Source organism: Astatotilapia calliptera, chromosome 14, assembly GCF_964374335.1.
Source record: "Astatotilapia calliptera chromosome 14, fAstCal68.1, whole genome shotgun sequence".
NCBI classification, from domain to species: Eukaryota; Metazoa; Chordata; class Actinopteri; order Cichliformes; family Cichlidae; genus Astatotilapia; species Astatotilapia calliptera.
Window position 1 is genome coordinate 37,675,699 of NC_137435.1, and position 14,752 is coordinate 37,690,450.

The window sequence follows — 14,752 nt, forward strand, 5'->3', positions numbered from 1 at the left end:
TGTATGTCTTCTTCTTTGAGGTCCATGTTTGTGAGTTATACCAAAGAGTCAAGCATCTCTGATTAGTTGCCTTCTTTTTCTGAGGAACCACAGTATACAGGCTTGTATAAAGTGACAATGTAAACTATTAAGATGGCAATGAACCTTGGTGAGAGTAAAATTTAGGTAGCTCTTTTGTATTGTGTTGGCACATGGCATAAAGAAGATCATAGTAGAGAGATCACTTCTTCAGTTAGTTCGCTATTTAGTTACAACACTTTCAGAAAGACCTCTACTATAATAACATGTATCTGTGTAATCTATTATTGGGAAATTAAATGTTTTCAAAAATGATCAGACAAAAGATGGATGTTAAATTTTCAATTTCAGCTATATGTAAGCACAAGATCCAGTTTGTGATTAAAACAGTTAGTGGGATCTTTCACATTTTGAAGGAAGTCAAGTCTATTAGCCTCATTAGCATAATTAAAAATTAAATATCCATATCAACAATTTGGTTAATTTAAAGCACTGACTTACACAACACCTCCAAGTGTATAATACAGTGCATATAGAAAGTATTCAGAGTGCTTTGTGTGTTTAACTTTTTGTCATTTCACAATATTATTTAAAGAAATATTCCCAGCCATTACTCTCAAAATTAGGTGCAGCCTGTTTTAACTGATCGATCATCTGTCAAATATTTCTACAACTTGATTGGAGCCCATGTGTGTTAAAGCTGACTGGACATGATTTGGAAGTATACACATGTCTATATAAGGTCCCATAGTTGACAGTGCATGTCACGTTGTCACATGTCAGCTGTAGCTCAGGACGTAGAGCAGGTCATGTACTAATTGGAAGGGTTGTGGTGTCAGAATCAGAACGCTTTATTAATCCCAAAGGAAATGATGTTTGATCCCGGGGGTCTCCAGCCTGCTTGCCAGATATTCTCAGGCAAGCTATTAACCCCAAGTTGCTCTCTGATGCATTTATCTGAGTGTGAATGTTAGATAGAAAGCACATAAGCAAAGAAAAAACTGCTTGTGTGAATTAGGCAAGTTGTAAAAAGCACTTTGAGTTGTCAGGTAAAGCATATGGTTAAGTAATAACCAGTTTATTTGCCATTTCAGTGCACAGACAAAGCCATGAAATCCAAGGAATCTGATCCAAGAAATTTTTTAGATTTAAATTCTTAATTGTCCCTGACCGCCCAGCATGAGAACCAAAATGCTGGCTGTGGCATGGGCGTCGTTCAGGTCTGATTTAAAGGCTTCTTAGAAAGTTTTCTAAACCTTTCTATCTGGTTTAATCCAAACCATGATTTGAACTTAGAATGAAAAGTTGTCACAATTTTAGAGTCTTTATTGTGAAATTAATACATTTTGCACTATCATTGGGCCATTTAAAAGAAATATTTACAGAAAAGAAACAAACCTTCTTTTTTTTTTTACTGAATCAAAGCAGCTTCCAAAAACACCTTGACTTTGATCATTTGCCTTTATTTCACTGATCTGGAATTTAAATCCAAACAAAATCATTTTTTGACACCCAGCTCATGGTGCGTGACCAACACATTGACTGACATTGTTGTCATGGTTATGACTTCTTTTTTGGCTTTGAACATATAGTGACAATCAACTATAACTGCAATTAAATGTGTTAAATTCGCCAACCGTATTTGTCTTTAGAAAAGGATGAACCTCTTTCATTTGAAAGAAACCGCTGCTTCCTTAGGTCTCTATATTTGTGGAGTAATTTTGCATAATTGCCAACAACTGTATAACTGGTAACTGGGTGACTGAATATTGGGTGGAAGATCCAGCACTCCATACCAGTTTAGGCTAGTTGAAAAGCAATCTTCAGAGTGATCTCTATGTAACATGTCCACATACTGCAGCCTTTTGAGCATAAATGAAATAGATTGGAGGGGTGGTGTGTGGGTGGGTGTTGCAGTTATGTTTGAAGCCCCCTGATTGGCTCACTGACTCTCAGGCAGTGGGGGAATGACTGTGACATAGATTAGACCAGGGGTCAGCAACCTTTCACATCCAAAGAGCCATTTAAACCCGGTTTCCACGCAAACGAAAACTCTGGGAGCCGAAAATACATTTTGCCATCTAAAATGAAGATAACACTGTATATAATGTTTTTTACCTTTATGCTTTGTGTGAACAACTAAGTTGTGTGACATTAGTGATGTTTGTACTTACAGCGTTAACTTGGTTTTAAAGCCGATATATATATATATATATATGTCCAGTATAAACATGGACATATATATATATATATATATATATATATATATATATATATATATATATATATATATATATATATATATATATATATATATATATATATAAAAACACCCAGCACGCCCCTGCGGGCGGTTTATCCTTCAAGCTCGGGTCCTCTACCAGAGGCCTGGGAGCTTGAGGGTCCTGTGCAGTATCTTAGCTGTTCCCAGGACTGCGCTCTTCTGGACAGAGATCTCCGATGTTGTTCCCGGGATCTGCTGGAGCCACTCGCCTAGCTTGGGAGTCACCGCACCTAGTGCTCCGATTACATCGGGGACCACCGTTACCTTCACCCTCCACATCCTCTCAAGCTCTTCTCTGAGCCCTTGGTATTTCTCCAGCTTCTCGTGTTCCTTCTTCCTGAAATTGCTGTCATTCGGAACCGCTACATGACAGCAATATCAGGAAGAAGCTCTTCTGGATATATATATATGCGCTCTTCTGGATATATATATATATATATATATATATATATATATGTCCATGTTTCAAAACTCAGTCATCCCCCCCCCCCACAATCCCACATGCATTCTACCCTTTAGGGCTAAGCCCCGGGTGTATCAAATGTCTGCCTCCGCCTCTGCAGCCGGCTGTATACAGCAATCGTGTGTAAAAAGTGGTCAATAAGGAGATGCTGAAAAGCATTTTCATGCAAACATCGTCGGGTCTGCCGTGATATGTTTACAATGGAACTTCTGCTCCTGAACCTCATCTTTACGCAGGACTGTAAGCTGTCATCTGTGAGGCGTGAGCGGTGTTTGTTTTTAATACAGTTCATGGTGGAGAACAGCTGGTGACATAATGTGGATCCGAAGGTCCATAACTGGCCTACCTGGAGTTGAAAGTCTCGATAAATGCACGGCATTTCGTACACCGACTTCCATGAGTGTAACGCTTATTTTGAGCGATGAAAAAATTAAAGAATATAATTGTATTTTTATATTTCAATATCACAATCATCTTCCAATTTAGAACTACAAGTTAAAAAAGAACTAACATAAATAAAATACACTTAAGCTAAATACTTCTAATTTATTTTCACAAACCACGCGGAGCCGCACTATAAGGACTAAAGAGCCGCATGCGTCTCCGGAGCCGCAGGTTGCCGACCCCTGGATTAGACCCAAGTGTGCCAGCAATTTGTTTCTCCCCTTGTTCTTTTCCATTCAGCTCAGCCTGCATCATCTGTGGCCCTCTGATTTATGTATGATTTCTATGTGGGTGTTTCCGTGTCTTCATCAACTCTTCCTGCTGGCTATTTATCATAGTTGATCGCCTCTTGAGGGTGAAGAAAAGAGGGAAGCAGCTCTTGTAGATTTTTCTCAGAGCAGATACTGTAGGTCTTCTCCATGTTTCTCTTTGTTTTTCTCTGCTGCTCTCTCTGTCAAGGCACAGACTTTTCTCCCAGTGGATCTCTGTGAAATTAGGACAGCACAGACAATGTCTGGAATACTGTTAGAACACTTATGAAGAAAGTCTTTGTGTTTTATACTAGCTCTGATATATTTATACTAGCTCTTGGTGGCTCCTTCTTGAATATATTGAAATTCCTTGTCACTGTTGATACGATTTTTTTTTATATCAGACAGAAATTATGCCAGTCCTGTATTTCAAATCAAGTCTGGGGCCTTTCTGAATGGGGTTAGCGTGTTCTCTCCAGGTACTTCGGCTTCCTCCCACAGTCCAAAGATTCAATTAAAATTCAGTAAAATTTTATTTATATAGCACCAAATCACAATAACCGTTGCCCCAAGGCACTTTATATTATAAGGTAAATACCCTACAATAAACCAGAGAGATGGATGATACACAAAGATGAATGAAGTTAGGTTAACTAGTGATTGTATTCATACCACAGATATGAATATGTCTATCTCTATATGCTAGCCCTGGAATAGATTAGCAGCCTCTTCAGGCTGTACCCCGCCTTTTGCTCTATGACTGTCATAATCCTGCACTGGTTTGCCTTTTGGCACTGGTTTTCAAATAGTCCGCTCTGTTTAATGTTGCCAGCCACTTTGTGCTGTAATCAAGATTCTCTATCCAACAAAGCTTCGGTTGATGTCAGGGCAGAACAGAACAAATAAATACCCTTATTGTCGAGAAAGGTGAGATCGAAAGAAATTGAAGTACCCTTGGCTTACCTCTCATTACATTGGTGAGAGGGTAAGAGGTCTTAACATCCAGTCTTTTATGTTAAAACTGACACAGACTGCTAACAACATTTATCTATATTCACATTTGGCTAATAGTAAATCTAAATCTATTATCTTAATTTTAATGAAAGAAAAAGAGGTCATGCTTTTGAAATCCAGTGCCTCCAGCTGTGTTCCTGCCTTTGACCTTTCTTATTTGGCCCTGCATGAAAAATCCAGCATCCAGCAAACTGAAACTCTTCAAATAAACCAGTCCTCTGCAGATGATCAGTTAGCTGTTTTACAAGCACTAGCAAGGTGAACCAATGTATGCCAGTCCATTTACCGATTTCACAGTTGCTACTGAGTGTAAATTTTGAGAAAGTATTTTGGCAGTAACAGTTAGCTATTAATTAATTAACATTTGTGACTCGATCCTTGTCTGTTCCAGTCTGGATGCCAAGGTATCCTCGGGCAAGGGACTGAAGTGATGAGTTCATTGAAGTGTGAATGTTATATAGAAGACTTAGACATAGAAGAAAAGTGCTATTGTGAGTGGATGAATACAGCAAGGTATGTAAGCAAAGAAGGCACTATATTAGAACCAGCCTTTTTAGTCTACTTGTCAAAATGGAAAGTGTCCGGGAAACACAGTCAGAAAAATGAGGGATTAAGTTACTGCTAATACAAACAGAACAGTGCCTGCTGCTTTAGATTCACATTGAATCCATTGTTTTGGGAAATAAACTTTTCACAAAATATACAATGTGATTCTCAATGAGCTTTGCATTTTGTGCTAATGTTTGTATAAAGTGCATCTAGAAAGAAAAATGTTTGTGATTCCTTCATTGTGTCATGCTGTTGGGAGACAGCATGACACAATAGAGTGTGGAAAATAGGAAACTCTCATGGAGTGAAATCTGCAGCATGGAGTCTAATAGACTAAGTTTCATCATCCGAGCGACATACAATCTGCTACCTTCCCCAATAAATCTGCAGCTGTGGTTTGGAAAGGACCCATCCTACCCCCTGTGTACAGTCCCAGCAACACTCAAGCACATCTTGGTTGGTTGTAGGACTAGCCGTACTCAGGGCAGATACACATGGAGACACAACCAGGTTCCCGGGTGTCTAGCCGAGAAAGTTGAGTGCAAAAGAAAATCCATCATCACTCAACCTTTCATGAACCAAGAGGAGCGTCAGTTTTCATCAACATTTGTCCGGGAAGGAGACAAGCCGAGGACAATCCCCTCAACCCCAGACTTGGGCCCGCTGAAGGTTGCCAGGGATTGGCAGATGCAAGTGGACTTGGATCAGAGGCCAATTTTTCCCACAGAGATCGTAACAACAACTTTGCGACCAGACCTCGTCCTTTAGTCTAACTCCCAAAAACTTGCGTACGACCGGGCGCCCCCCGTCTGGCTCTCCTCTCTCCTATCTTGTCCCTTTTGTCTTACTTCTCTCTATCACCTTTTCTATCCCTTTGAAGAATTTAGGCTCCATTAATGGTAAAGAGGTAAGTATTATTTCTCAGTTGCAGTGAATAGATAGAAAATAAACTGTAGGAAACTAAACAGAAGAAAGAAGAAGAGAAATAACAAGTTAACATAAACCAGTGGCACACTCCAGGGCCTGATCAACCCTGGCAGGGCCTCCTTGGATGAGGGTGTCTAGTGATAACGGCCGAAACACCCGATGAATCAAAGGTCCACTACTGACGATGTGTCCCAAATTTTAAAATGATAATCCAGATCAGATCTCTAATCCCTAAACCTAACCAAGGAAGGAAAATGGCAGATTAGCCTGGGTAAAAGACCGAAAGTTGAGGCACACAATGGTGCGTGCTGCTGACAAAGTTTCTGGGCTGCCTTTCCTCATAACAGCCATCCGTCAAGAGTCTCTCCATCTAAAGCAATGCATTATCAGGGACTGTAACCTCTAGTCCTTCTTACTGAATCTGATCAAATTACTCACACAATGATGGGATAGGTAAATAATTGCCAAAATTGATTAAAATAAAGAAATAAACTGAATTTGCTATATCAGCTGAGATTATTTCTTTAATGACGTGTTTGAACACTGAAGCCTAACTGGGTGGCCACTAAGTGCAAATGACCAATACATAAGGAACTTTAGTTTTAGATGTTATAGTTAACAGACCGAGGTAATTGTGGTTATTCTAAAAATAGAGAAAGATGCATCAGTCCAACCTAGTTTATATTATATTTGGCTTTAAGCTCTAGTACTCCTGCATATTCATTGCCAGAAGTGGCTCTTATGCCACACCACCAAAACACCACACCACTGCAAGATTTGTTTTTCTGGACATCTGAATTAATCAAAGTGATTCTGGTGTTTTGTTTTTTGTTTTGTTTTTGTTTTCTTTTTTGATATCCAGATTAAGGCTTAATGGTTGGCCTTGTGAAATACGACATAATTTGGATGTTGCTAACTGTGTTTTGTTTGCTTGAAATAATGTGTAGAGAATAACTGCCAGTTTCCATTATTATTGAATAGCAATGCCCACCGACTCTGTATCTGTGAGAGCCTAGCTATTCCATAGCAAAGCCAGAAAAAGAGCTGCAACATACATTAATCTTTGTAGAGCTTGTCATCTCCTTCCAGTAATATGAGGGCAATGGTCAGCAGAAATAAATCCTCTGAGGGAGCAAATGAGATTAGAGACTAAGTTTGAGCTGAGCTGGGTCATTTCACATCAAAGCCATATCAGAAGCTCAAAATAAATGAATTCAATTTACATTCGCTTGCTACAGTGGAACATTAAACATCTGAAATTATTGCTCTTCTCTCGTGATCTACACTGTGGCCATAAGGCCTGATTAGATACAGCAAAGGCTAACATTTTTTCACAGCAGTTGTACATATTTGGCTTCTAGCCAGTCCAGGGCTCATAACTTGGTTTAGCAGCTCAAACAGTAATACCTCCTACTTACGTATATGTGTACATATGTGCTCTCTCACGCGCGCACACACACACACACACACACACACACACACACACACACACACACACACACACACACACACACACACACACACACACACACACATATATACATAGTGAAAACACAAGATTAAAGCTGAACTATTTTTACATTGCCACTGCACTTTCATCTTTTATTTTACCATTCATCCCCATGTAGATCTGCTACATTTTACATGAAAGAAAAATAAAAGCTGAGCATATCAGTAAAGTTTCATTAAAGTCAAAACATGATAAATGGCCATAAATTCTGGAAAGACACAGCAAAATGATGTAGCACATAGCAGCCTCGGGGACAATTTGTCTCTGTGAAAGCTCCCTGCTAACACCAGTGTTATGATGCCACAGTGCTACCATGATGGCTCCTTTATCTCTTTTCTCATCTCCCATGAGCCTTTCAGTTCTTTAGTTTTTTGGTTGGCCTAGGTTTTAACAGCTACAGCTGACCATGCTAATGACCAGCTCAGGGAGTGAGAGGACACGACTTAAGCAGCTGCGTTTTAGCTCAAACAAGAAATACTATAAAGACCAATGCAGCACTCATTTCTATTTTTGTGAGCCACTATAGAGCTGGGCAACATCCCTCTGCACTAACAGAGTACTAGAAGCAGCTGGGGTTATAGGTTGTCATTTATTGGCCTATTTAATCTCCCTACATATTTCCTCACCTGAGGCACAGTGCTGCTCTCAACAGACAGAATCAATAACAGAGCTACTCTACACCATCGAGGGGTAACAATAAAACTAGCACAATTACAGTAAGATGGATCAGAATCTTTAGCAGTAGTATATTATTTATATGTTTGGATGAATTCCAGGAGGCTGTAGGAAGACAAGTCAGTGGGCTATAAAGAAACTTGTTAGTTCACTGGTCACCTGAGAGGCACTCTGGACATGTTTCCGAGCATTTTGCAATGATGTGATAGTTCTTTGTAGAAATTAATGTAAATGCCAGCACAAAGTTCTAGTGGGTGGGAGTCACAGGAGGATACGGCACTGTAGTGTTTCATTGTTTTGTACTATTTCGGGTTTATTTACCTCTGTTTATACCAGTGGAATAATTGAAAAGATAGGAAGTTAGCGCCAGTGGGGTTTTTCTTCTCTTTTTACTTGCACAAAATCAGCTTTCATCAGCTTTTCGCAACTTTTTTACAGCATGAGAATCTATGCAGACAAGTATAATGTGAATATTTGAACATAGTTCAAGAATTTCAGTCAGCAAGCTAACTGAAATGCAAATGAGTTATTATGGGGTTTCAGTAAGAGAATGCTGCTGCTATAAACAAATCTGATTGTATATTGCTTAAAGAAGTGTTTGAGAAAATGTAGCAGCTTAACCAAAACACCCACTTTAAAAACAATTCTCAGTTGTTAGTCAGATATCTGGACATTTGCCTCACATTAGTGTAAGTTTGCTTATTGTTTTTCTTATCTTCTTGTGGCCGCTGACAGTGGACTCGTCGCAGTGCTTGTCCTTCTTGACCTCAGCATTCATCAATGTTGACCGTAAACTTTTATTAGGAAGATTACAGCATGTCGTAGGTATTAAAGGTACTGCTCCGCATGGTTTGAATGACATCTGTCATGTTAATGGGGATTCTTCTTTATGCTTCCCCTATGCAGTATCGCCACTGTGTAGATGATAGCCACCTTTCTCTTTTCATGATGACCTCAAATTTTCAGCTTCTAAATTCAGATAAAACTGAGTTAATCATACTTGGCCCTAAAAATATTAGAAATATGACGTCTAACCAGATAATCACTCTGGACTGCATTACCTTGGCCTCCAGCGACTGACTAGGACATGTCCTTCAGTGTGCATATTAAACAAATATGGAAAACTACTTTCTTGCATTTGTGCAACATCTCTAAAATTAAAAATATCCTGTCTCAGAGTGATGCTGAAAAACTAGTTCATTCATTCACTATTTCTAGTCTGGATTATTATAATTCATTATTGTCTGGTTGCCCTAAAAGCTTCCGGAAAAGCCTTCAGTTCATCCAAAATAAATAAGTAAAGTGCTATACGAATGCAGGCCATTTACCAAAATGCTGTAGCAAGAGAGAGCAGATTCTCCCAAAAACATCCTCTCAAACAAACATTCTCCCATATCCTTATATACAATTATTTGAATTATCAGGCCCCATCTTATTATAAAGACCTCATAGACACAAAAAACCCAAATAGAGCACTTCGCTCTCAGACTGCTGGGTTACTTAGAGTAATTAAATGTAGAACATGTGGGAGAGGCTTCAGCTTTCAGGCCTCTCTTCTGTGGAACCAGATCCTGCTTCGATTTGGGAGACTGACTCTCTCTGAACTTTTAAGATTAGACTTAAAACTTTCCTTTCTGACAAAACTTAAAGTTAGGACTGGATCAGGTGACCATGAATCCCCTCTTAGTTATGCTGCAGTAAACGTAGTGTGTTGGGGGCTTCCCATGATATGCTCAGCATTTCTCCTTCTCTCACCCCTTGTCACTCACCATGTGTTTATCCATCTCTGCATTTAATTATGAGTTATTATTAATCTCTGGCTCGCCTCCACAACATGTCTCCTGACCTCTCTCCCTCCCCTCGCCCTAGCCCAGATGGCTGCTCCTCCCTGAGGCTGATTTTGCCAGAAATTTCTTCCTGTTTAAAGGGAGTTTTTCCCTCCCACATTTGCTCAAGTGCTTGCTGATAGGGGTTGTCTAATATTTGTGGTTTTATCTGTATTATTGCAGAGACAAAAAAACAAACAAAACCAAGACCATATAACTGAGGGTGTGAAAACGTTTTGAAAGGTGTTAAGTGGGTTATGTGTTATAGGTTAGAGATTAATGGTGGCTTTGGAGCAGATTCTTTTATAATGCTTGCACCACTGTCAGGAAACACTAGTCTAAATTTCTGAAACTAAATGTCATGTCTTGCTGAAATTTCACATTTTACACCTTAATTTCAGTCTCCTTTTGTGTATTTTCCGCTGTCTCTCTGCTTCCCTGACTCTTTCACCTCTTTCTCTCCAGCCTTCATGTTGAGCTGTGTCTTCCCCAAGCAGCCTCTCTATGGTGATGTATCAGTGAGCAGTCTCCACTCTGGAGGGCAGGCTTTCTTCTCCTGTTTGACGGGCTACAAGCTGCAAGGTTCCTCTGTGTTGACCTGCCGCAATTCTAGCACACCCTACTGGAGTGGGAAGGAACCAAAGTGCCTAGGTAACGTTTCCCAGACGAAACTCTTCGACTAGCCACAGCTGAAGACGGAAATTATACACATAACCTAATTAATTATACAGGCAATATTTTAGTTACAAAGGTTTTTTTTTATAAGTATTTCATAGCATTTACACATTAACAAAAGTGCAAAATTATTGTTTTTATGCATTCTATTTACATTTAATTGTATCAATAATAATAATGCATTTATATAGTGCTTTTCGGGACCCCTCAAAGCGCTTTACAATTCCACTATTCATTCATTCATTCATTCACACACTGGTGGAGGCAGCTACAGTTGTAGCCACAGCTGCCCTGGGACAGACTGACAGAGGCGAGGCTGCCATATCGCACCATCGGCCCCTCTGGTCATCACCAGTAGGCGGTAGGTGAAGTGTCTTGCCCAAGGACACAACGACCGAGACTGTCCGAGCCGGGGCTCGAACCGGCAACCTTCTGGTTACAAGACAAGCTGCCAACTCTTTGAGCCACGATCGCCCCAAGTCTCAGTCTAAGTTAGTCAGAGAAAGTAATTAATAGAAGTATTGCATATGCGTTTCGAGTGGGTGGGATAGCATACAGGAACATACATACATGCCATCTATGGCCTGGAAGTTCCAGGGTCAAAATGGGATACACCGAGTGGTGGACAAGCAGAAGAAGAGGTTGTGATAGACAGTGTTGATCAAGTTACTTGAAAAAAGTAATCGGTAACTAATTACTGATTACTTCCCCAAAAAAGTAATCCCGTTACTTTAGTGATTACTTATTTTCAAAAGTAATTAATTACTTAGTTACTTAGTTACTTTTTAAAAACACGATTTACAACCTGAATAGGTGATAAAGCCATAGATCTTTCAGCCCAATTCTACTTTTTCTGCATAATCCATCATACAAAATGTAATCAAATGGAAAAGTCTCTTTTTTTAAACTTGTTTTATCAGTTTTGATCTTTTAACTTTATGCATCAAGCAAAAATGTAATTATATGCAACAGTCTCTGACTTGAATAAATTAGTTTAACATTTAAATCTATTTTCTGCACATTCCAGCACATAAAATAAAATATTTTTTGTGTTTACACTCAGTCTTTCAAATAGATGCAAGTAAAACACAGCAGAAAATAAATAAAGTCAAAGACTCAGCGGTCCTGCTACTCTATTTTCACCTGTAAAGCAGGAGTGGGGTAGGCGGAGGTTTACGCTGGTGCAGGTGTGCCGCGGTCAGTGGAAGAATCCGCGAGTTTCTCTGTGAGTTTCCCATTATGTCCTTGCGCACTTGGTGCTTGCTTGGAAGTTTAGGTTTTGTCACTGTAAAAAGAATGTTTTTGTCACTTTTTATGGAATCAAACTCAAAGTAAGGTCAGTACTTCCACGCTTTAAACGCTGCACGCTCATACTCTCTCCCACATTCGATATGTGATCCATTGTTGATCTGCACACAGCTGTTGTCACTAACAGCGCACTTGCTTACGTCACTGTCATGAGACATTCTCGCAAAAAATCACGGTTTTAGTAACGCAGTAACGCAGCGTTCCTACGGGAAAGTAACGGTAATCTAATTACCGTTTTTGCAATAGTAATCCCTTACTTTACTCGTTACTTGAAAAAAGTAATCAGTAACGCGTTACTGCCCATCTCTGGTGATAGATGTGGAAATAGTAACTGATAGCAACATCAGGAAGAAAGGACACATGAAGCTTGAGAAGGGCTGAGAGGTAACTGGAAAAGATGTGGAAGGTAAAGGCATCAGTGGTCTCCATGGTAATCAGAACACTCAGGCCTGTGACCTCCAAACTGGGCGAGTCTTGCCAGCAGATTTCAGGAAGGACAGAACAGCACGGTCTTAGGAACAGCTTGACGATCTAAATTCTTGATTACAGCTTGAATATTAACAAAAGCTATTTTCTCACCTACATGCAGTTGTATCAAGTCGTGTATCTACTGTTGATAGGTTCATTTCTTGGTAGAAGGTAGTTTTAATTGAAAACTACTGACAGTGTGAATTACTCAGACAGACAGCAATTAAATGGTTTTCCTACAGAATTATTTTACATAATAATAATTGATGCTATTCACATTTCTTACATTTCTTGTGCATTGTAAAATGTACAAGTGTATTTAGACAGTTGTATTCTTTATGTAGTCACCTCCAGTTTGCATTGTTTCTTCTTTGGCTGCTGTTAGCACAACCCAAAAGGCTTTATTTCATCCAGACATTCACATTATTTTTCTGCAACGGAAATTTCATAATATAGTACAAACAGTACTACACTAGCTACTTGATAACAACTAACAGTATCAGGAAGTGTTGACTTACTAAAATTATTGTAACAGCACTTGACAGCAGAGCAGCAGTGGTGTGATACTAATGATGATAATCAAATTATGCAGTAGATGGATCAAATTTATGCTTTACAAGTTTACAATTTATAATGTTAAAATTAAGGGAAATATAAATAATTTTTGCTATAATAAATTTTGATGTTGGCAAATGTCTGAATGCTTTCAAATACTAAAAGCAGTCTTATTAGGCTGGTTCTTGTTTTTTTTTTTCATGGTCACCAGTTTGAGTTTGGTTATTAAGTTAGGGTAATAGAGAATGAGATGATGTCAGTACGAGTAAATTTGACTGAGATTCACTACATAATGTGAAATCCACCACAGTTTAATTTGATGTTCACTTCCATTCCTTCTTGTTTTTCAGCTGCCTGTGGAGGTTTGGTGAGGAACATCACAGTTGGTCGGATTGTCTCTCCTGGTTTTCCGAGCAACTACAGCAACAACCTAACCTGCCACTGGCTGCTGGAGGCCCCTGAGGGCCAGAGGCTCCACATCCACTTTGAGAAGGTAGCACTGGCTGAGGATGATGATCGGTAAGCTATGATTTGAGATTGTTGTAAACTGAAAACTCTTTCCTTTAACAAATTGATCATTTCAAAAACAATTACTCTAAAGCTCCTATGTGCACAATTTTCAAGTTTCCAGTCTTACACAGTCTTAGAATGAAAGACACCCAATGAGTATCACCTAATGCAACAAAGCAGCCTAAGCAAAGAGGCCCAGACCTCCCTCTCCCCAGCCACCTCCTCCAGCTTATCCGGAGGAATACCAAGGCGTTCCCAGGCCAGCCGAGAGATATAATCTCTCCAGCGTGTCCTGGGTCTGCCCCGGGCCTCCTCCCGGTGGGACATGCCTGGAACACCTCACCCAGGAGGCGCCCAGGGGGCATCCTTGTCAGATGCCCGAACCACCTCAGCTGGCTCCTTTCGATGTGGAGCAGCAGCTGCTCTACTCTGAGCCCCTCCCGGATGGCCGAACTTCTCACCCTATCTCTAAGGGAGAGGCCAGCCACCCTTCGGAGGAAGCTCATTTCTGCCGCTTGTATCCGCGATCTCGTTCTTTCGGTCACTACCCACAGCTCGTGGCCATAGGTGAGGGTAGGGACGTAGATCGACCGGTAAATTGAGAGCTTCGCTTTTACACTCAGCTCCCTCTTCACCACGACGGACCGGTGCAGCGTCTGCATTACTGCAGCTGCAGCCCCAATCCGTCTGTCGATCTCCGGCTCCCTTCTCCCATCACTCGCGAACAAGACCCCGAGATACTTGAACTCCTCCACTTGGGGCAGGAACTCATCCCCGACCCGGAGTGGGCACTCCACCCTTTTCCGGCTGAGAACCATGGCCTCAGATTTGGAGGTGCTGATCCTCATTCCCGCTGCTTCACACTCGGCTGCGAACCGTTCCAGTGCGAGCTGGAGGCCCTCACCCGATGAAGCCAACAGAACCACATCATCTGCAAAAATCAGAGATGAGATTCTGAGGCCACCAAAGCGAAAGCCCTCCGCCACTTGGCTGCGCCTAGAAATCCTGTCCATAAAAATTATGAACAGAACCGGAGACAAAGGGCAGCCCTGGCGGAGCCCATCACCCACCGGGAACGAGTCCGACTTATTGCCGGCAATGCGAACCAAGCTCTTGCAACGGTTGTATAGGGATCGAATGGCCCGTAGCAATGGGCCAGACACCCCATATTCCCGCAACACCTCCCACAGGACACCCCGAGGGACACGGTCGAATGCCTTCTCCAAGTCCACAAAACACATGTAGACTGGTTGGGCAAACTCCCATGCACCCTCA

The 14,752-nt window shown here is 40.7% G+C and overlaps 1 protein-coding gene across 2 annotated transcripts in view; it reads left to right on the plus strand.

Annotated features, from left to right (window-relative positions):
- Positions 1-14,752, plus strand: part of sez6b (seizure related 6 homolog b) — a 237,816-nt gene that overhangs the window by 184,021 nt on the left and 39,043 nt on the right. For both annotated transcript variants that reach the window (XM_080289250.1, XM_080289251.1), the window contains exons 5-6: positions 10,427-10,612; positions 13,318-13,486. In XM_080289250.1, the coding sequence (XP_080145376.1) occupies positions 10,427-10,612; positions 13,318-13,486 (355 nt within the window). The remainder of the gene's footprint in view (positions 1-10,426; positions 10,613-13,317; positions 13,487-14,752) is intronic.